The 23,969-nt window shown below is 40.6% G+C and overlaps 1 protein-coding gene across 2 annotated transcripts; it reads left to right on the top strand.

Moving 5' to 3' along the window:
* Nucleotides 1-877: 877 nt before the first annotated feature.
* Nucleotides 878-23,598, top strand: LOC110528307 (sodium- and chloride-dependent GABA transporter 2). Of its 2 annotated transcripts, none has more exons than XM_021610264.2 (14): nt 878-1,392; nt 3,935-4,069; nt 9,625-9,765; nt 10,948-11,038; nt 11,271-11,403; nt 11,646-11,780; nt 12,041-12,144; nt 12,641-12,765; nt 13,188-13,300; nt 13,397-13,534; nt 18,201-18,303; nt 19,902-20,002; nt 20,164-20,307; nt 20,573-23,598. In XM_021610264.2, exons 1-14 carry the CDS (start codon nt 1,032-1,034, stop codon nt 20,690-20,692), a joined length of 1,944 nt encoding a protein of 647 aa, XP_021465939.2. In that variant the 5' UTR covers nt 878-1,031; the 3' UTR covers nt 20,693-23,598. The 2 variants fall into 2 exon arrangements, with proteins under 2 accessions (XP_021465939.2, XP_021465938.2); XM_021610263.2 differs by having other exon boundaries at nt 20,137-20,307.
* The last annotated feature ends 371 nt before the right edge of the window (nt 23,599-23,969 follow it).

Below are 23,969 nucleotides of genomic sequence, written 5' to 3'. Positions count from 1 at the left end.
CTAAACTTTGCGTAGTCTAGCCTGTCAAGTTCCTTTTGCCACAGTTGACCTGTTTGAAAGAACTTATGTACACTAAATTGAAAAGGAGGACAAGTACTTTTATTGACTGGGTGCTCATTCACTCTCTTCAGGCTCATTAGTTACTAATGGGGCCCTAGTCGAGGCTCCCTTGTGCCGAGGTTAAAGGTGCAGCTAGGACTTATTGCTCCAAGGGTGAAAATCTGTGATCTTGACCCTTCAGCACATCAGTAATACTGTACACACCCAAAGAACATGAGACAAACACGACACAAGAGACAGACAGCACACGAAACAGGCACAGCACATGAGACACACAATAAAGACCCTGGTTCAACCAGACTTGTGTTCAAATACATGTGTACTTGAGTATCTACTATTTAAAATACTTTTTCTGTGTATTTGAGCATTTTCAAATACACAGCCCAAAACAACTACTTTTATTTGAGTGGGGGGGGGGTCCCTTTTGAAGATAGAGGAACCTTATACGAAGATCTAATTATGTCTGTATGTGCATAAATATAGAACACATAGTCTTTGTGATGTCTACACGGTACTTTGTGATGTCTGTAGAGCACAGGACTTTGTACAGTAATAGGATAAGCCCAATGCCTTGTTATTATAGTCTGGTTGTCCAAGGCTAAGATATAAGCACCCTCTTCTGAATGTATACCAGACCAGAATCTGTTAAAATGATTCCTTCTATACAGAGTGATCAAAGTCACTAAATGTAATACAAAATATCAGTATTATCTGTAATTCCTTTAATGTCACTGAGAGTTGTAAACCGTATAAATTAGGAAATTAACCTGTTTCAACAAGAATTGAAAGTCAGTTATCCTATATTGGAATTGTACAATGTGTTATTCTGTGTAGCTCTGCTGAAACATCAGTCTCTCTCAACCCAGCTGAGAGGATCACAGTCCTGCAGGCATTCTTTTGGACACTAAAAGTGCAGCTCTCATTCAAATATCTGGATCCCGTGCAAGCAAATTAATGACTTGTCAGCCCTCATGTTTTTGCGTCCCCCTTCAGGCAGAAGCAGCTGGAATCTTGACAGTGCTGTTATCCATAAAAGCTCCAGCAGCAGCAGACAATTGCACCAACCACTGACCTCCAGGCAGGAACTCAACAGACTCGACCAGCAGTACTCGCCTTCGAACCCTCTCTCTTTCACTCACTGCAGGATGGCAGGTCCTCTCTTGGCAGGCAGGCATGAGACTCTCCCCGGGCCGATGCAGGTTGCCCAACAGAGGGTCAATGAACGAGGCCAGTGGAAGAACAAATTTGAGTTTATTCTAACTGTGGCTGGCGCAATTGTTGGACTTGGAAATATATGGAGATTTCCCTATCTTTGTTACAAGAACGGTGGGGGTGAGTCAACAAAGTCCTATTTTTGTCTTTTGGTTAAATACAGAGAGCTCCAAAAGTATTGGGACAATGGTTTGTTTCTGCACTCCAGCACTTTGGATTTGAAATGATACAATGACCTTGAGGTTAAAGTGCAAACGGTCAGCTTTAATTTGAGAGTATTTTCATTCATATTGGGTAAACCGTTTAGAAATTATAGCACTTTTTGTTCATAGTCCCACCATTTTAGGGGACCAAAAGTTACTTATATGTGTATTAAAGTAGTCAAAAGTTTAGTATTTGGTCCCATATTCCTAGCACGCAATGATTACGTCAAGCTTGTGACTCTACAAACATGTTGGATGCATTTGCTGTTTGTTTTGGCTTTGTTTCAGATTATTTTGTGCCCAATAGAAATTCATGGTAAATAATATATTTGTATAATTTTGGAGTCCTTTTTATTGTAAATAAGAATAGAACATGTTTCTAAACACTTCTATATTAATGTGGATACTACCATGATTACGGATAATACTGTATGGATCGTGAATAATGATTAATGAGAAAGTTACAGACGCACAAATATCATGCCCCCCCCCCCCCCCCCCCCCCCAAACAAAAGTGCTAACCTCCCTTATTATTGTAATGGTGAGAGATTAGCATGTCTTGTGTATGGTATTTGTGCATATGTAACTTTCTCACTCATCATTATTCATGATTAATTCAGGATCATCCGTAATCATGGTAGCATCCATGTTAATGTAGAGGTGTTTAGGGTGGTAGGTCCCTTTAAAAAAAGTCTTTAGAACTTCCAAAATGTTCTTTAGAACTTCCAAAATACGTCTCATAGTTATGGGTCAGTAATAAAAATAATAAGTAATCATTTGAAATATGTACAGTCTGTGAGATATGTGGCTGTTGATCTAATGTCTCGTAACAGCTATTCTTACATTGAGCCAGTTGGCTAGCTCGAGAGTTGGTTCTGGCTCGCGAGAATACTGTTATTAAGGTCAGCTCCGTCTTAATTTTTGATTCCCATGACTAAGCAACCGTTTTTTTTTTTTATTCCTGCAAAATTTCTTGACGTTTTGTACCTAAACACCATTCAGTGTCACATCAGAGAACATGAAATTAACCCAAAACATTTTTGATCTTATTCAATATTGTTCACTTATTTGCATCTTGCATGTATTTGGTGTATATTAGTACAGTTTACAATATACACTGAATGTACAAAACAGGAACACCTGCTCTTTGCATGACAGACTGACAAGGTGAATCCAGGTGAAAGCTAAGATTCCATCAATCAGTGTAGATGAGGGAGAGGAGAGAGGTTAATTAAAGAAGGATTTTAAGCCTTGAGACAATTGAGAAATCGATTGTGTATGTGTGCCATTCAGAGGGGGAATGAGCAAGACAGACGATTTAAGTGCCTTTGAACAGGGTATGGTAGTAGGCGGCAGGCTCACCGGGTTGAGTGTGTCAGGAACTGCAACGATGCTGTTTTTTTTTTTACACTCAACAGTTTCCCGTGTGTATCAAGAATGGTCCACCACCCAAAGGACATCCAGCCAACTTGACTGTGGGAATCATTGGAGTCAACATGGGTCAGCATCTCTGTGGAACTCTTTCGACACATTGTGTAGTCGATACCCCGACGAATTGATGCTGTTCTGAGGGCAAAAGGGGGGTGCAACTCAATATTAGGAAGGTCTTCCTATTGTTTTGTATACTTAGTGTATACTACATGCTTAACTTGTATGTGATTCTACAATAGATACTAGAAAATATAATGTTGTATAACACACTTTCCACTCCTAATAACATTACATTGATGTTTCCAAATTTGTTCTCTTTTAATAAAAAGCTTGGTTGTGAGAGCATATGATGAAATTATCCTATTATTTTATCCAAGTCTCTCTGTCTTGTTTACAAATGCATGGTTGATTTGATTCCTGGTCAGTTCAGGCAAAAAGAAAAAAGAGAAGGATTGGTTTGTTGTTTAGCATAAAGCTCCTTTAAATGACACAAAGAAACAAAGCTGCATCCAAATACTGTAGTTGAACCCCCTGAAAACTCATATCGTCTGACCCCATGGTCATTGTGCTGGTTTCGCATTCCCATTCCTTTGAGATAAGTAAGTATACATTAATTCACCTTGCATGGTAACAATTTAAAGAGGATTTTTTTGTTGGGGGGAGGGGGTTCCACACTGCACTTTCAGGGGTGTGTTTGGTTTGCACAGTAGTGTGACCCGATCAGTATTGATGGAGGTTGAAAAGTCATCTGTCGCAGGCAACAGGAATTTGATTTCTAAGACTGGGTATATTGTGAGGGTGTGATCCATGGGACAAATTTAAATTTAAAGTGGCATGAAAATAAATTGGTTTGTTCAGATGTATAGTGATGAAAGATACAAAGACCTATGCATACTGTTAGAGTCAACTTAATCTCAGCACCCAGAACCAAAACAGCTGTCACAAGATATTGTTAACTGAAGGTTAAAGTTTGAACATAGATTAACATCAAGCAGTCCTAATATGTGTGACTCCTTCCTGTACTGTAGGTGCGTTCTTCATCCCGTACATCCTGTACCTGGTGACCTGTGGCATCCCTCTGTTCATCCTGGAGACGGCTCTGGGACAGTACACCAGCCAGGGGGGCATCACCTGCTGGAGGAAAATCTGCCCGCTGTTTGAGGGTGAATATTGCTGTACAGTTCTGTGCACTTAAAAGTTATGTTTTCAAATGCTTTTGCTGCAGCCCAAGTAGGTTACATTGTTTTCATTGTGACAAATTCTCTGGTAGGATGAGCCTGAGCCTTTATGTGCTTTCCGCATTTCATAATGTAGATAGATGTCTTGCATGGTCTTGGTACAGCACAGTAAAGTTGAAAGATTATGGTACATCATTATGTAAAGTATAAACCATAATGAAGTAAACAGAATAAACCACTTTGCAATGAATAGTAGAGTGAGACTTAGAATAGAATGAGTAGGTGTGGTTCCTTATTCGTGCTGAGACATGAAACAAATAGTTGCTTTATGATCTTCATTCATTAAGATTTTTGTGCAGTTACATAGGGCCCCCATTTATTACCGTTCAAAAGTTTTAGAACACCTACTCATTCAAGGGTTTTTCTTTATTTGGACTATTTTCTACATTGTAGAATAATAGTGATGACATCAAAACTGTGAAATAACACATATGGAATCATGAAGTAACCAAAAAAGTGTTAAACAAATTAAAATACATTATAAATGTGAGATTCCTCAAATAGCCACCCGTTGCCTTGATGACAGCTTTGCACACTCATGGCATTATCTCAACCAGCTTCACTTGGAATGCTTTCCCAACAATCTTGAAGGAGTTACCACATATGCTGAGCACTTGTCGACTGCTTTTCCTTCACTCTCCGGTCCGACTCATCCCAAACCATCTCAATTTGGTTGAGGTAGGGGGATTGTGGCGGCCAGGTGATCTGATGCAGCACTCCATCACTCGCCTACTTGGTAAAATAGCCCTTACACAGCCTGGAGGTGTGTTGGGTCATTGTCCTGTTGAAAAACAAATGATAGTCCCACTGAGCCCAAACCAGATGGGAGAGGGTATCGCTGCAGAATACTGTGGTAGCCACGCTGGTTAAGTGTGCCTTGAATTCTAAATAAATCACAGACAGTGTCACCAGCAAAGCACCCCCACACCACAACACCTCCTCCTTCATGCTATATAGAGGGAAATACACATGCAGAGATCATCCGTTCACGCACACCGCGTCTCACAAGGACATAGCAGTTGGAACCAAAAATCTCCAATTTGGACTCCAGATGAAAGGAAACATTTCCACCGGTCTAATATTCATTGCTTGTGTTTCCTGGCCCAAGCAAGTCTCTTCTTATTATTGGTGTCCTTTAGTAGTGGTTTCTTTGCAGCAATTTGACTATGAAGGCCCGATTCACACACAGTCTCCTCTGAAGTTGATGTTGAGATGTGTCTGTTACTTGAGCTCTGTGAAGCATTTATTTGGGCTGCCATTTCTGAGGCTGGTAACTCTAATGAACTTATCCTCTGCAGCAGAGGTAACTCTGGATCTTCCATTCCTGTGGCGCTCCTGAGAGCCAGTTTCATCATAGCACTTGATGGTTTTTGCGACTGTACTTGAAGAAACGTTCAAAAGTTCTTGAAATTCTCCGTATTGACTGACCTTCATGTCTTAAAGTAAAAGTAATTTTGAACTGTTGTTTCTCTTTGGTTATTTGAGCTGTTCTTGCCATAATATGGACTTGGTCTTTTACCAAATAGGGTTATCTTCTGTACACCACCCCTATCTTGTCACAACACAACCGATTGGCTCAAACGCATTAAGAAGGAAAGAAATTCCACAAATGAACTTTTAAGAAGGCACACCTGTTAATTGATTTGCATTCCAGGTGACTACCTCAGGAAGCTGGTTGAAAGAATGCCAAGAGTGTATGAAGCTGGCTATTTGAAGAATCTCAAATATAAAATATATTTTGATTTGTTTAACACTTTTTTGGTTACTACATGATTTCATTTGTGCTATTTCATAGTTGTGATGTCTTCACTATTATTAGACAATGTAGAAAATAGTAAAAATAAAGAAAAACCCTGTCTGAATTAAATGTTCACTTTTTTAAATTAATAATAATATATGCAATTTAGCTGATCCTTTTAGCTAAAGTGTCTAACCTCACAGAGATAGCATACATCTTAGCAGCAGGAAATTAACCTTTCATGACCCTGGTGTTGCTACTAGAGCCATGCTTTTACCAACTGAGTCTGAGTCCCACATTAATTGATGTCATGATCACACAGCTGAAGCAAGCACACACACACACACACAAATAAAAAATGTGTTCAAAAATGCAAATCAGTCAGACAGTCTTCGGAAGGGCTACTTGAAACATAAATTGATTTGGATCTTAGACATACAGTACTTTCAGAATGAATGTGGCCCTGTGGTAACCTTAATCTGACTAAATTGATCATGGAAGCCCAAAGGCCGGCAGGTGGCGATATTGAGTCGTGTCATTTTACCGCCCAAATGCATTGTATGTAGCCGGCAATAGTTTTGTATCCCTCATGGACCAGTTTATACCTAAAACATTCTCCATTCAGGCTGCATAGGCTGCATTTTCCTCCTTAAATATATTTAATTGTGAGAAAATGAGAGAAAAAAAAACTGGGAAAATATGCTTACTTTCATTATGAAAAAACATATTCCATCACCAGCGACTAAATGCTAATTCAAGATGTTGTGTATTGCGTTCAGCCAATCAGGTTGCATCAGTCCGTTCTCTCACCCCTAACCTAACACAGCGCTGTATTAAATCAAATCAAATGTTATTGGTCACATACACATATTTAGTAGATGTTATTGCGGATGCAGTGACATGATTGTGTTCCTAGCTCCAACAGTGCAGTAATATCTAATAATTCACAATAATACACACAAATCTAAAGTAAAAGAATGTTAAGCAATATATAAATATTAGGACGAGCAATGTCAGAGTGGCATTGACTAAAATACAGTAGAATAGAATACAGTATATACATATGAAATGAGTAAAGCAGTATGTAAACACTATTAAAGTGACTAATGTTCCATTATTAAAGTGACCAGTGATTTCCAGTCTATGTATATAGGGCAGCAGCCTCTAAGGTGTAGGGTTGAGTAACCGGGTGGTAGCTGGCTAGTGATGGCTATTTAACAGTCTGATGCCCTTGAGATAGAAGCTGTTTTTCAGTCTCTCGGTCCCAGTTTTTTTGCACCTGTACTGACCTCGCCTTCTGGATAGTAGCAGGGTGAACAGGCAGTGGCTCGGGTGGTTGATGTCCTTGATGATCTTTTTGGCCTTTTTGTGACATTGGGTGCTGTATGTGTCCGGGAGGGCAGGCATTGGGCAGACTGCACCACCCTCTGGAGAGCCCTGTGTTTGTGGCTGGGCTGATGAGACAGTGGATTGCGGGGTCAGATGGAACAGAGTAAATAGGCATATTGACATCATAGATGTAGCCAGTGGTATCTTGTGGAATAGACACAGGCTGGAATGCGATTTTAACAAATCAGCATTCAGGATTAGACCCACCGTTGAATAATTAAATGATAATGTCCGAGACGCCGGTGTTTGGAGGATATATTGGCATGGGTGTTGTTGGCAGACCGTGCCAATATATCCTCCAAACACTGGCTTCAAGTGCATTATCACTTTTATACAACGGTTACCAACATATTAAAATAATGATTTACATATTTTCATTAGAAACATCATTTTGATGAATTTGTTGTTCGTTCTGTCGATTTGGTTGCTAGACACGCAACCCAGTTCAGTCTTTTTGTTCTGTATCTATAGACACGACCCAGTTGTTTGTTCTAAATGTTCAATTGCCATACTGCCTGGCAATGTATTTAGGGCTAATTTATTCCTTGCCACCCACTCTGAAACTAACTGCAGCTCTTTGTTGAGTGTTGCAGTCATTTCAGTCGCTGTAGTAGCTGACATGTATAGTGTTGAGTCATCCGCATACATAGACACTCTGGCTTTACTCAAAGTCAGTGGCATGTAGTTAGTAAAAATGTAGAAAAAAAAGCAAGGGGCCTAAACAGCTACCCTGGGGAATTCCTGATTCTAACTGGATTACATTTGAGAGGCTTCCATTAAATAGCCACCGGCTGGAATGCGGTTTCAGGATTAGACCCACCCGTTGTATAATGCCAGATAATTGGACAGTTGGAAAAGATATCGGACACCTTGCAATCATGACGCAATAAGCGCCTATACATGCAGATGGTACTTGCTACAAAGTTGCAGAAAGCTAAACCAACAACCACACAAACTGAAATTGGATACATCGTAAATGCAGGTCCAATGAGGAAAAAACTTGGCTGGCATTGTTTTTGCAGAGATTTTTTTTATGGAGCATCTCAGATGCCATCTGATGACCCAACATGGTGAGTGAGGAACATGCAATTCTCTGGTCCCCACTGCAGACATGATGCAAGTGGCGCTATGCTGTTAAATACTCCACGTTTCTAGTTTGACCAGATGTTTTCAGCAACTGATATTGGAATTTGCTTGTCATATTGGCAGGTTTGCTAGCAACAAAAAATATTTTGCTAGCTTCTAGCTTAGTGTTTGATATGAAATGCCATTTCGTCGTAATGTACAGTGTCGAGTGTCCTGACGAGGACGCAAACTTTTCTAGCAATGCCAGGCAAACCCGGCAATTACCAGTTCATTCTGTATTCTGGCTGCTCGTTGGCTAGTTAGCAGCAAGCAAGGGATAAGAACATTGCTATCGTGCATGGCTAGTATGGATCATAAAGAATGAACGACTGGGTCGAGTCTCTAAGCAACCAAAAGATGAGAAACTATGAATTTGCTTATATATATCAATATCAACAGGGAAAAAATGTATTTCTACAGGTAAATGTGTGATTTCATATTGTTTTATTCAGCAATTGGGGTATAACCTTTACAGAACGTAAAAATGAATGACAGATTTATTGAGTAGTCACGCAATTTGACATCTAACTAAGATGTTTGGTGCAGTATACTGTATCTCAAGTGAAAAAAATGCATACATTTTTCGTTTCTCGCTAAACGACAACAAACACTTCATTGAATAATCCCTTCTGTTGACCAATCAGAGACGAAGGGGCGTAGACTTCAGCTACAAGTTTTCGGGGGCTAGATCGTTAAAAAAATGCCTTTTGGTCTTAATTTAAGGTGAGGCATAAGGTTAGCAGTGTGGTTAAGGTTTTTAAGAAGATACATTTTAGAAATGGGCGTGGTTTAGACTTCGTCTGTGGTAACCAGTGACGACGCTTTGGCTTGCCTCGAGAGAAAAAATGTGTGCACGAACTGACGAAAATGCCCTGGCTGAAGGCCGCGTTCAAGTGCAAGTCGGAACTAGAAAACTCGGAAATATCCGACCTGCTAACTGATTGATCGCGACACGAGTATAACTATAACCTGTTAGGATGTCCGAAATAAAGTTACGGAATCGAAGCCTATGCCGCCTGATGTTTTAGGTGCTAACCGGTCTACAAAGGATATTAACGTTTTGCCGGCTGCACACAATGCATTTGGACAGTAAGGTGACAAGACTCAATTATGTGCCGGACAGGCCTTTGGGCTGCTGTCATTGGGAATCAACTGCAGTGAAGGTCATTTGAATAATTGTGTTCGTTTTTTTATGAGCATGTTGCTATGTTTTGCTTGTCTTCATCAGGAATGGGCTATGCCGCCCAGGTGATCACTATATATGGATGTATGACCTACATAGTGATTCTGGTGTGGGCTTTCCTCTACCTGTTCTCATCCTTCACTGCTGACCTGCCATGGGCTAACTGCAACAATGCTTGGAACACAGGTATTTACAATATTGTTGACTTGACTGAAATTTGGTGCAGAGGAGGACTGCTATGTGCATATGTTTCAACTGAAACAGACCCCAGCTGGCTGAGGGGTCCCCACTGACTGATTTTTAACACAACTTTATATGGCCTATATCTATTTAATAATTTCTTGAAATTAAAAACACAAATGTAACAGGTCCCCAAATGGCCAAATCCCCTGACTTGGTGGCAGTTTTATCAAACGGTGTATTCGAGGCTGCTGGGTTGCGATAATCTTTATAGGAGCAACTACCTCTGAAGCCTAGTTATTTTCTCTTTTTTTTATTGAACCTTTATTTAACTAGGCAAGTCAGTTAAGAACAAATTCGTATTTACAATGACGGCCTATGAACTGCCTTGTTCAGGGGCAGAAAGACAGATTTTTACCTTGTCAGCTCTGGGATTCGATCTAGCAACTGGCCCAACCACTAGGCTACCTGCCGCCACAGTAATGAAGCACACAGTGCTACTAACAAGTAACATCCATCACTGAAATTCAATGACTCTTATCAACAACAAACAATTCTAACCGCTTGCAGCCATGGAAGTTCAGTGAGGGGAGATCATGAGCAATCAGTGTGTTCACGTGAACATCTTCTGACAGTTTGCACAAATACTGAAGACAGTGAGAATAATGGGGGAGAAGAGCTGTCTGGTATCTTCTACCCCCCCCCCCCTCTCTCTCTCTCTCTCTCACACACACACACACACACCTCTTTTACGCTGCTGCTACTCTCTGTTCATCATATATGCATAGTCTCTTTAACGATACCTACATGTACATACTAATGTATGTATTCAAATGTCTTTTTACTGTTGTTTTATTTCTTTACTTACCTACACACACACACACTTTTTTTTTCTTTATTTTTTTCGCACCATTGGTTAGAGCCGGTAAGTAAGCATTTCACTGTAAGGTCTACCTGTTGTATTCAGGGCGCGTGACAAATAAACTTTTATTTGATTTGAAAGTGTTTACCTTGTCATCGGACCTCTTTAAAACATTTTCTCAGATTGACAGAAATAGCTTTTAACATTTTAAGGGTTCATATTTCTTTCGAGTCAATTACATTAAGAGGATCTGTCTATTAGGTTGCATATCCACTTGAAGCTGTCAACTTTATAACCTGTTTCAACTAGACTTGAATGTATTTCAGATTTTTGTGTGACATTTGGCACCAAGAATGCCAGCACCAATTGGACTGTTCCACTCCTGAATGTGTCATCTTCCGTTGTGGAGTTTTGGCAGTAAGTCTATTTATAAATGCTGTGTTTTTATCCCCACTGCATCGTTCGTGATTAGATTCTTGACTCCTCAAATTATAAATGAATCAGATACTATTGTCTTATTTCTTAAAAGGAACTATTGGAATTATGAAATGATTCTTATAAGCATACAATAGACTACAATACATTTACATACAATATATTTTATTTTGTTGATCAAATGTATTGCTTTGTCAACTATTTCTCCTTACAGTCGGCGAGTGCTGAGAATGTCAGATGGAATTGAGTCATTGGGAGGCATTAGATGGGAGCTGGCTCTGTGTCTTCTGCTGTCCTGGGCCATCTGCTACTTCTGTATCTGGAAAGGAGTTAGGTCTACAGGGAAGGTGATTTTGATTTCATATATTAGCCAAGACAGTAGTTTCATAATTATGCATCATCCCAATCTCAATCAATCTTGAATTCAGAGGTAACAAACAAACATAAAATAAACAGAGGGACAGCTATTTGATGTAGCTTTAAAGTTACTTGGTGCAATGATGGGCCCATAGTTGGTATGGTGATGCCGGGAATGCTTGGCTATATTGTGTTTTCTGTATTCTACTAATCCTGTACTACTAATTCATAGGCAGCCTACTTCACGGCCACCTTCCCCTATGTAATGCTAGCGGTGCTATTTGTCCGAGGAGTGACCCTTCCAGGAGCTAAAGATGGCATATTCTACTACTTGTATCCCAATGTTACACGCCTAGCTGATCCACAGGTATTATCTGTAGTATGGGCAATTTTCCCAGACACAGATTAAGACTAGTCCTGGACGACAACAAAAAAACACTTCAAATTGAGTATTTCCATTGAACATCCTTAGTCCAGGAGTATGCTTCATTGGTGTCCAGGAAACCGGCCCTCTAAATCCTTGTTTAGTCTCGCTTCTTACTGATATACATTTCCCTTGTGCTACTTAAACATGTTCAGTTTATGACTTCAGTTTACCTCTTCTTTGTTTGTTTGTTCGTTAATAAGGTTTGGATGGATGCAGGAACCCAGATATTCTATTCTTACGCCATATGCCTGGGCTACCTGACCTCTCTTGGAAGCTACAACAAATACAACAACAACTGCTACAAGTGAGGCTTCAACTAGTGTGTGGGTTTGATTAAAAATTGGAGGTAATAATTTGGCACATTGAAGATCTCACACAGTTTGCTTATTTAGCAGTACCAGGAGGTGCTATGGTCACAAGATCTCTTCAGTCAGTCAGTCAGTCTGGAGACAGGAAAAAGCACATCTGGTTAGGTGAGGTGCAGGCTGGAGAAGTAGAATGCATGGAAAAGAAAAACCACATACTCTCATGGAACTGACGCATTCCTTTTTTATCACTTAGTAATGTTTCAACAGCAAGCTGCCTTCAGGGTTTCATCTGGCAAACACTGCAGGTCAAGATCTCTTCAGAGCATATAATAACAGTTTGCTTATTCACCTACGCCAGGAGGATTCATGACACACTACCTCAATCGCCCTGAACATTAATAACATGTATTTAAATCTTATTAGACCTTTGCCAACAGTGTATGTGAAAGAGGAAGGTGTCTTTATACGTTAAACTTGTTTTGTGCCTTGCAGAGATTCCTTCTACCTGTGCTTGTTGAACAGTGGGACCAGCTTTGTGTCTGGTTTCGCCATTTTCTCCATACTGGGTTATATGGCTGGAGAACAGGGTGTGGACATCTCTGTGGTTGCTGAGTCAGGTGAGTCTTTAAAGGACATCAATCTACAATGGTATGACTCCCTATTATCCTACTGATCACCCCAAGTACTGTCTAACAACATAATTGCTCAGCATTGTGGATGGCTGAGAGAGCGGGATGCGAAGATAGACAAATTATGTTAAAGACGAACAGTATCTGATTTTCTATCCTGTCCTCAGCCTGCACTTTAATCATCAGAGAGAGCTGGCCCATCTGCTTTAGTTAGTGAGATCTGTGCCTACTTCACCTTTCTTCTGAACTTAATTTTGTCTGCATCTATACCTTGTCTGGTAGAAGCACTGTCTCAGCTCATGAAATCTACTTTTTTGACATGCATAACAGAATGTCTCGTTAAATTAATTCAATCAGATTGCATTTGGGTACATATATTCTGTAATTTTTTCATTGTTGTGCTGCTGAAGGTCCTGGCCTGGTCTTCATAGTGTACCCTCAGGCAGTGTCCCTGCTCCCCTGCCCTCAGTTCTGGGCTATCTGCTTCTTCACCATGATCATCCTGTTGGGAGTTGATAGTCAGGTTAGAGCTCAACACACCTGGGTGTCCTGTCCCTGTTGTGTCCCTCCCTTTACCTTTCCCTCCTATGTACCTTGCCCTCTCTCTCATTTTCCACAGTTTGTCGCCCTTGAGAGCCTTATGACCTCGGTAACGGACTTCAATCCCAACCTCATCAGAAAGGGCTACCGGAGGGAGCTTCTGCTGCTGCTCATCTGCTGCTGCTGCTACCTGGTCGGTCTCATCATGATCACAGAGGTGAGAGGTTGTTGCTGTATGACCACAGGTAGAGGTGGTTCTCTAAAACTGAACACTTAATATCAGGAACATGAATTGTGAAGTGTTATAGTGAGGTAAGTGAAATAACTTCAAATGAATGTCAATAAAAGGTTGGATCTAAGCAGCAAATTTTCAAAAACTAAATCATAAAATATACTGAACAAAAATATAAACGCAACACGCAACAATTTCAAAGATTTTACTAAGTTAGTTCATAGAAGAAAATCTGTCAATTTAAATGAATTCATTAGGCCCTTATCTATGGATTTCACATGACTGGGCAGGGAGCAGCCATGGGTTGGCCTGGGAGGGCATAGGCCCACCCACTTGGGAGCCAGGTCCCCCCTCTAGGGAGCCAGGCCAGCCAATCAGAATGAGTTTTTCCCAACAAAAGGGCTTTATTACAGACATAAGTACTCATCAACATCACACCTCCTCAGATGATCCCACAGGTGAAGAAGCCAGATGTAGAGGTCCTGGGCTGGCGTAGTTACACGTGGTTGTGTGGCCGGTTGGATATACTGCCAAATTCTCTAAAACTAAGTTGGAAGCGGCTTATGGTAGAAAAATTAAGATTAAATTCTCTGGCAACATTCCTGCAGTCAGCATGCCAATTGCACACTCCCTCAACTTGAGACATCTGTGGCATTGTGTTGTGTGAAAAAACTGCACATTTGAGTAGCCTTTATTGTCCCCCAGCACAAGGTGTAATGATCATGCTGTATAATCAACTTCTTCATATGCCATACCTGTCAGTTGGATGGATTATTTTGGCAAAGGAGAAATTCTCACTAACAGGGATGTAAACAAATTTGTGCCAAAATTTGAGAGGAATAGTTAAATAAAAAATAAACTTTTTGTGCGAATGGAACATTTCTGGTCTTTTATTTATTTTATTTATCTTTTATTTCAGCTCATAAAAAATGTGACCAACACTTTACATGTTGCGTTTATATATTTTTTCAGTATAGTTGTTAATTAACGGTCGCATGTATCAGCTTTTATCTTAGCTGAGTAAAACTCCACTCTATCCATATATACATATCTACAACTCAAAAACGACCCCACTGGGCACAGACGTCAATTCAATGTCTAATTTCAATGACATTACGTGGAAATAACGTTGACTCAACCAGTGTGTGCCCAGTGGGATGGTAAAGAACGTAGTTACACAGCACAAACATAGGTCAGAACCCCCACCTTACTGTGTACCAGAGTTAAGCATGCACGCGTAAATGGAACATAATTCCCTGTATGCACTTTTCTCTCTGCATAGTTGTGCTATTCATTCGGGGTGATCAAATAAATGAAGGTGAGGCGAAGGTGTGTCCAGGGGCGCAACTTTGGTTTTGGAAGATGGGGGGACATACAGTGCATTTGGAAAGTATTCAGACCCCTTGACCTTTTCCACATTTTGATATGTTACAGCCTTATTCTAAAATGGATTAAATTAATTGTTTTCCTCGTCAATCTACACACAATAGCCCATAATGTCAAAGCAAAATCATGTTTTTATACATTTTTGCAAATGTATTACAAATAAAAAACATAGGTATTCAGACCCTTTGCTATGAGACTCAAAATTGAGCTCAGATGCATCCCGTACCTTCTCCGCTATGGTTTCAGAGCTGGTCATGGGAGCACCTCAGCCACACTTAAGGTTCTAAACGATATCTTAACCGCCATCGATAAGAAACAATACTGTGCAGCCGTATTCATCAAACTGGCCAAGGCTTTGGACTCTGTCAATCACCACATCCTTATTGGCAGACTCAACAGCCTTGGTTTCTTAAATGATTGCCTCGCCTGGTTCACCAACTACTTCTCCGACAGAGTTCAGTGTGTCAAATCGGAGGGCCTGTTGTCAGGGCCTCTGGAAGTCTCTATGGGGGTGCCACAGGGTTCAATTCTTGGGCCAACTTTCTTCACTGTATATATCAATGACAGGGCAGGGTAGCCTAGTGGTTAGAGCGTTGGACTAGTAACCGGAAGGTTGCGAGTTCAAACCCCCGAGCTGACAAGGTACAAATCTGTCGTTCTGCCCCTGAACAGGCAGTTAACCCACTGTTCCCAGGCCGTCATTGAAAATAAGAATTTGTTCTTAACTGACTTGCCTGGTTAAATAAAGGTAAAAAAAAAAAAAAAAAAAAAAAAAAATGATGTCGCTCTTGCTGCTGGTGAGTCTCTGATCCACCTCAACACAGACGACACCATTCTGTATACTTCTGGCCCTTCTTTGGACACTGTGTTAACAACCCTCCAGATGAGCTTCAATGCCATACAACTCTCCTTCCGTGGCCTGCAACTGCTCTTAAATACAAGTAAAACTAAATGCATGCTCTTCAACCGATCGCTGCCTGCACCTGCCAGCCCTTCCAGCATCACTACTCTGGACGGTTCTGACTTAGAATATGTGGACAACTACAAATACCTATGTGTCTGGTTAGACTGTAAACTCTCCTTCCAAGCTCACATAAAACATCTCCAATCCAAAGTTAAATCTAGAATTGGCTTTCTATTTCGCAACAAAGCATCCTTCACTCAGGCTGCCAAACATACCCTCGTAAAACTGACCATCTTACCGATCCTCGACTTTGGCGACGTCATTTACAAAATAGCCCCCAACACTCTACTCAACAAATTGGATGCAGTCTATCACAGTGCCATCTGTTTTGTCACCAAAGCCCCATAAACTACCCACCACTGCGACCTGTACGCTCTCGTTGGCTGGCCCTCGCTTCATACTCGTCGCCAAACCCACTGGCTCCAGGTCATCTACCCCCTTATCTCAGCTTGCTGGTCACCATAGCAACACCCACCTGTAGCACGCGTTCCAGCAGGTATATCTCACTTGTCACCCCCAAAGCCAATTCCTCCTTTGGCCGCCTTTCCTTCCAGTTCTCTGCTGCCAATGAACTACAAAAATCTCTGAAACTGGAAGCACTTATCTCCCTCACTTACTTTAAGCACCAGCTGTCAGAGCAGCTCACAGATCACTGCACCTGTACATAGCCCATCTATAAATAGCCCAAACAACTACTGCTTCCCCTACTGTATTTATTTATTTATTTTGCTCCTTTGCACCCCAGTATTTCTACTTTGCACGCTCATCTACTGTCAAATCTACCATTCCAGTGTTTTACTTGCTATATTGAATTTACTTTGCCACCATGGCCTATTTATTGTCTTTACCTCCCTTATCTCACCTCATTTGCTCACATTGTATATAGACTTATTTTTCTACTGTTATTGACTGTATGTTTGTTTTACTCCATTTTTAACTCTGTGTAGTTATATGTGTCGAACTGCTTTTCTTTTTCTTGGCCAGGTCGCAGTTGTAAATGAGAACTTGTTCTCAACTAGCCTACCTGGTTAAATAAAGGTGTAATAAACAAATTATTTTAAAAAATCCTGTTTTCATTTATCATCCTTGAGATGTTTCTACAACTTGATTGGAGGCCAACTGTGGTAAATTCAATTGATTGGACATGATTTGGAAAGGCACACACCTGTCTATATAAGGTCCCACAGTTGACAGTGCATGTCAGAGCAAAAACCATGCCATGAGCTCGAAGGAATTGTCTGTACTCCAAGAAAGGATTGTGTCGAGGCACAAATCTGGGGAAGGGTTCCAAAAAATGCCGGTAGCATTGAAGGTCCCCAAGAACACCATGGCCTCCATCATTCTTAAATGGAAGAAGATTGGAACCACCAAGACTCTTCCTAGAGCTGGCCGCCTGGGCAAACTGAGCAATCGGGGGAGAAGGGCCTTGGTCAGGGAGGTCACTCTGACAGAGCTCCAGAGTTCCTCCTGTAGAGATGAGGAAACCTTCCAGAAGGACAACCATCTCTGCAGCACTCCACCAATCAGGCCTTTATGGTAGAGCCACTCCTCAGTAAAAGGCACATGACAGCCTGCTTGGAGTTTGCCAAAAGGCACCTAAAGACTTTCAGACCATGAGAAACAAGATTCTTTGGTCTGATGAAACCAAGATTGAACTCTTTAGCCTGAATGCCAAGCGTGAAGGAAACCTGATAGCATCCCTACGGTGAAGCATGGTGGTGGCACTGTCAGCATGATGTTTTTAAGCGGCAGGGACTGGGAGACTACTCAGGATTGAGGGAAAGATGAACGGAGCAAAGTACAGAGATATCCTTGATCATAACCTACTCCAGAGTGCTCAGGACCTCAGACTGGGGCAAGGGTTCACCTTTCAACAGGACAACGACCCTAAGCACACTGCCAAGACCACGCAGGAGTGGCTTTGGGACAAGTCTCTGAATGTCCTTAAGTGGTCCAGCCAGTGCCCGTATTTGAACCTGATTGAACATCTCTGGAGAGACCTGAAAATAGCTGTAATGCCAAGCTTATGGCGTCATACCGAGAAGTCTCAAGGCTGTAATCGCTGCCAAAGGTGCTTCAACAAAGTACCGAGTAACATTTTTTAAATCAATTTTAGAATAAAGCTGTAACGTAACAAAATGTGGAAAAAGTCAAGGGGTCTGAATACTTTCCGAATGCACTGTATGGATGCAGTGTAGTTTACTCAGCTACTTTGATCCAAGGCATTAATGGTTGGTTATTACAATAACTACATTTGTAAACATTGATTTGACTTTATATTAAAGTTTTATTTTCTCACAGGGTGGCCTCTACATCATCCAGCTGTTTGATCATTATGTGTGCAGTGGTGCCACTCTGCTGCTCCTCTCCATATGCCAGTCACTCAGTATTGGATGGATATATGGTAAGAATAGACATTACACTATGTAATCATGGGCAAACATACACTACTGTTCAAAAGTTTGGCGTCACTTAGAAATGTCCTTGTTTTCCATGAAAACATACATGAAATGAGTTGCAAAATTAATAGGAAATATATTGAAGGTGTTGACAAGGTTATAAATAATGATTTTTAATTGAAATAATAATTGTGTCCTTCAAGCTTTGCTTTCATCAAAGAATCCTCAATTTGCAGCAATTATAGCCTTGCAGATCTTTGGCATTCTAATTGTCAATTTGTTGAGGTAATCTGAAGAGATTTCACCCCATGCTTCCTGAAGCAACTCCCACAAGTTGGATTGGCTTGATGGGCACTTCTTATATGGTCAAGCTGCTCCAACAACAGCTCAATAGGGTTGAGATCCGGTGACTGTGCTGGCCACTCCATTATAGACAGAATACCAGCTGACTGCTTCTTCCCTAAATAGTTTGTGCATAGTTTGTGCTTTGGGTCGTTATTCTGTTGGAGGAGGATATTGGCTCCAAATTAAGCGCCGTCCACAGGTTATAGCATGGCCTTGCAAAATGGAGTGACAGCCTTCCTTTTTCAAGATCCCTTTTACTCTGTACAAATCTCCCACTTTACCACCACCACCAAAGCACCCCCAGACCATCACATTGTCTCCACCATGCTTGACAGATGGTGTCAAGCACTCCTCCAGCATCATTTAATTTTTTCTGCGCCTCATGAATAATCTTCTTTGTGATCCGAACACCCCAAACTTAGATTTGTCTGTCCATAACACTTTTTTCCAATCTTCCTCTGTCCAGTGTTTGTGTTCTTTTGCCCATCTTAATCTTTTATTTTTATTGGCCAGTCTGACATATGGCTTTTTCTTTGCAACTCTGCCTAGAAGGCCAGCATTGCGGAGTCACCTCTTCACTGTTGACATTGAGACTGATGTTTTGAGGACTTGTGAGGTGTCTGTTTCTCAAACTAGACTCTCTAATGTACTTGTCCTCTTGCTCAGTTTTGCACGGGGGCCTCCCACTCCTCTTTCTACTCTGGTTAGAGCCAGTTTGCACTGTTCTGTGAAGGGAGTAGGACACAGCGTTGTACGAGATCTTCAGTTTCTTGGCAATTTCTAGCATGGAATAGCCTTCATTTCTCAGAAAAAGAATAGACTGATGAGTTTCAGAAGAAAGTTATTTGTTTCTGGCCATTTTGAGCCTGTAATTGAACCCACAAATGCTGATGCTCCAGAAGGCTAGTTTTATTGCTTTTTATTGCTTCTTTAATCATAACAACAGTTTTCAGCTGTGCTAACATAATTGCCGAAGGGTTTTCTAATGATCAATTAGGCTTTTAAAATTATAAACTTGGATTAGCTAACACAACGTGCCATTGGAAGACAGGAGTGATGTTTGCTGATAATGGGCCTCTGTACGCATATGTAGATATTCCATAAAAAATCTGCCATTTCCAGCTACAATAGTAATTTACAACATTAATGTCTACACAATTTGACGTTATTGTAATGGACAAAAAGTGATACAAAGTAATTGAAAATCCTTAAAGGGACTGTTCATGAGTATTTTGTCACATAACTGTCTCTGTCCAAGGTGCTGAACGCTTCTGTGACAACATTGAGGATATGATTGGCTACAGGCCCTCCTCCCTGCTGAAGTACTGTTGGCTCTACATTACTCCAACTATTGGCACCGTGAGTTTAAAACCAGTGCATTTTTATCATTCTTTCACAGCAGTTATGCTTACAATATTTTGTGCTGTCCATTTAAATACAGTGTCAATAAATAATGAAACAACATTGCTGTAAAAAAAAAAAATCTCTTCAAGGTAACCTTTGTATTCTCGCTGCTGAAGTACAGCCCTCTGAAGTTCAACAACACCTATGTGTACCCGTGGTGGGCCTATGGGCTAGGCTGGATCCTGGCTATGTCCTCCCTCTCTCTCATCCCCATCACCATGGTCTACAAACTGTACCAGGCCAAAGGGACTTTCTGGCAGGTCAGTGACATTATATGATGGAACGTTTTCCTTGGGACATTTAAAAGTATGAATGATTGCATCAAGTAAGTTAAATTGAGGTACAAACAAATGTTTTTAAATTAAAAAGGCTAAATAAAATCAAATTAATCTGGTCAGAAATGCTGGGACCTTTCATTTGGGCCTTTTAACTCTAGCATACAGTTTCTGAGCTATTCTGAGATTTTGAAGAATACCTTTGCAGCAAATTGATTATACTTATATTGAGAACTCTTTGCTTCCCCAGCGCCTCCAGGCAGTCTGTCGGCCAGCAGAAGACCTTCCTATGATGAAGAAGGAGATGGCAGGTCTCTTTGCTCTGGACCGTGTTACTGAAGATGAGAAGACCTACAACAATAATCTATAGACTGACTGTTCTGCTATTACTTTTCAGGCCGGTTTCCCAGACCGAGATTAAGCCTAGTCCTGGACCAAATATTATTTACCATGCTTTTTAGTCCAGGACTAGGCTTAATCTGTGTCTGGGAAACCGTCCCTTTTTTTCTATTATACTCTATTTTTGTAACTTTTTTTAGTAAGGGTTTTGGTTTTTGTGGGTTTAATATAGTTAATATAGTTTAATATAATATAGTTGAAGCTGGTCAGAGTTGTGCTTGAGGTATTGGTATTGTGTTTGGATTGCAGTATAGTTCATATTTTTGTATTTTGTATTAACTGAACATTTGTAGCATAATGTGTAAAATCATTGCAAAATATTTTTCTTATATGATTCAAATAATTAGTTGTAGACCATTCATAAATAAGATACACCTAGATCACCTAAACATTTTTGATCAGTTTCCCAGACTAAGCCTCCTCCTATGCTAAAAAGCACTTTCAATGGCGAATCTTCATTGAGCATGCTTTTTAGTCCAAGTCTAGGCTTAATCTGTATGTATACACTCTGTATACAATAGGTAATCAATCCAAGACATTGACATTATTACACCCTGTACTTTACTGACTTTATTGTCCCCATGGGGAAATTTTGTTGCAGTGTCATGTACACTTTAATGAACTCTTTGTAATGAACTATTCTTATTTGAAGAACCAAAATGACCAGCCTCAGGATCGAATTATAAACAATAGTGTATTAAACCCCTGTGCACAAGGTCACGAAAAGATAATGCATTGCAGTCTACTGGTAAACTCCAAAGCCATTTCTGATGTCTTTATGGCCGTGTCTAGACTTGACAGTTCGTGCAGCTACATACACCTACATTTTAATTGTCTACCGTGTCCACTGCGTGTCCAGATTCCCTTTTCCCCCGCTATATTCTAATGTCAGTATGCATTCTACAAATGGTGGAAGAGGCAAAATATGTCAAGAACAACCACTGATGGCAGTAGCTAACTAGCCAGCTAACCTCTGTAGCTAGCAAGCAACGCTAAATGGATTGAAAACTGGTTAGCATAACACTAGCCTATAAAAAAAAAAGTATTTTTCTAAATATTAGCTAGCTGGCTAGCATTTGAGTCCAGCAAACACGTTCCTCATTCTAGGAATTTATTTCCTCCAACGTTATAATGAAAAGGTGCCTCTTTCCCAAAACGCAAGTTTTATGGAGACTTGTGGGAGGAGTGCTGATGACGTTGCCCACTGTATGTGCTTTCGGTAGCCTTATTGCAGAGGAGAAATCCGCAGACAATGCATCCCTGACCACCTAAAGTGGTCAGACACATCTGAACACAATCAGACCACAAAGCGACTTTTGTGCGTCTAAACCCATCTTTTCAATGCTATCTTCGTATTCTGATAGAAGTCAAGTGTAGACACAACCTATCTTGGTAAACTGTTGGTCTTGCGATAAAATACGCTGCTGTGGAAGATTTGTATGTATTTTTTTGAAAATCAACAAGTACACCTTAGACATTGTGTATATACAGTGTACAAAACATTAGGAACACCTTCCTAATATTGAGTTGCACCCCTTTTGCCCTAAGAACAGGTGCAAGTTTTTGGGGCGTGGACTCTACAAGGTGTTGAAAGCGTTCCACAGGAATGCTGGCCCATATTGACTCCAAAGCTTCCTACAGTTGTTAAGTTGGCTGGATGTCCTTTGTATGGTTGACCATTCTTGATACACAAGGGAAACTGTTGAGTGTGAAAAATCCAGCAGCGTTGCAGTTCTTGACACACTCAAACCGGTGTGCCTGGCACCTACTACCATACCCGCAAATCTATGTGAACTTTCCTCCACATCTAAATGTGATGAGTTTGAGGCATATTTCAGAGAGAAAACATTAGGCTGGGTATCAGTCAAGCAAGACCTGATGAGAAGTGTATGTGCCCAGGCCTACCACACAAAGACACTACGCATGTATTTTCTCTGGTTGACACTGACTTGCTCAAGAAAGTGATATCACAATTTAAGCCTTCTACCTGCCTTCTGAATCCTATCCCCACCACCTTCTTCAAAACAGTTTTTAATTGCATATCTGAAGAAGTGCACGCTATTGTTAATCAAGTGATTAACATGTTCAGAGACACTTTCCCTAATGCACTAAAAACTGTTATGGTGAAACCCCTTCTGAAGGAAAGTAATCTAGAATCTTCAGCTCTTAACAATTTTCAGCCAATCTCCAATCTAAAATTAAGGAGAAATGGGTTTTCAAACAGCTAAATTATTTTTTGTGAGTGCCAACTGTATTTTTGAAAAACTCCAATCTGGTTTTCATGCCCATCACAGCACAGAGACCGCCTTAGTTAAAGTGGTAAATGAGCTTAGAGCCAACACGGATGCCAAACAGCTCACTGTCCTTGTACTCTTGGATTTAAGGGCTGCATTAGACACTGTTGTCCACCCTGATGTCCTGGACAGTCATTCAGTTTTTATTTTTCTTATTTTTTTTTATCCTCATGTTTGTGTACTAAATATTTAAGTTCTTATTTTCATTGTTTGAATTTTTTTCCTGTGAATCACTTTGCATTCCATGTCTGAAATGTGCTGTATAAATAAATGTGATACTTCGTACTTTGTTCAATTCACCATCTGAATGGCACACCTACAATCCATGTCTCAATTGTCTCAAGGCATAAAAATCCTTCTTTAACCTGTCTCTTCCCCTTCATCTACACTGATTGAAGTCAATTTAACATGTGACATCACTGGCCTGGATTCACCTGGTCAGTCTGTCATGGAAAGAGCAGGTGTTCCTAATGTTTTGTACACTCAGTGTATCTACTATCAATGTGGAAATGTACTATTTTAACTAATACTGTTTTTTATGATTTGTATGAACCTTTATGTAATAAAACACTTTAAAACATAATACTGTTCATCGTTACTCCTTACTGGTGGTATGTAGGCCTATGTATCATATAGCCTACAATATGTGACACAGACCAGGGTTGGGGTCAATTCAAATTGAAGTCTCTCAATTCATGATGTGCTTCACTATAGGGATGGTGCCAGGTTTCCTCCAGAAGTGACACTTGGCATTCAGGCCAAAGAGTTCAATCTTGGTTTCATCAGACCAGAGAATCTTGTTTGATAGTCTTTAGGTGCCTTTTGGAAAGCTCCAAGCAGGCTGTCATGTGCCTTTTACTGATTGGTGGAGTGCTGCAGAGAAGGTTGTCCTTCTGGAAGGTTCTCCCATCTCCACAGATGGTGATTATTGGGTTCTTGGTCACCTCCCTGAAC

This window comes from Oncorhynchus mykiss, chromosome 7 (genome assembly GCF_013265735.2).
Source record: "Oncorhynchus mykiss isolate Arlee chromosome 7, USDA_OmykA_1.1, whole genome shotgun sequence".
Taxonomy (NCBI): domain Eukaryota; kingdom Metazoa; phylum Chordata; class Actinopteri; order Salmoniformes; family Salmonidae; genus Oncorhynchus; species Oncorhynchus mykiss.
The sequence above is the reverse complement of the archived record's forward strand: the minus strand, read 5'-3'. Positions and strand labels throughout refer to the sequence as shown.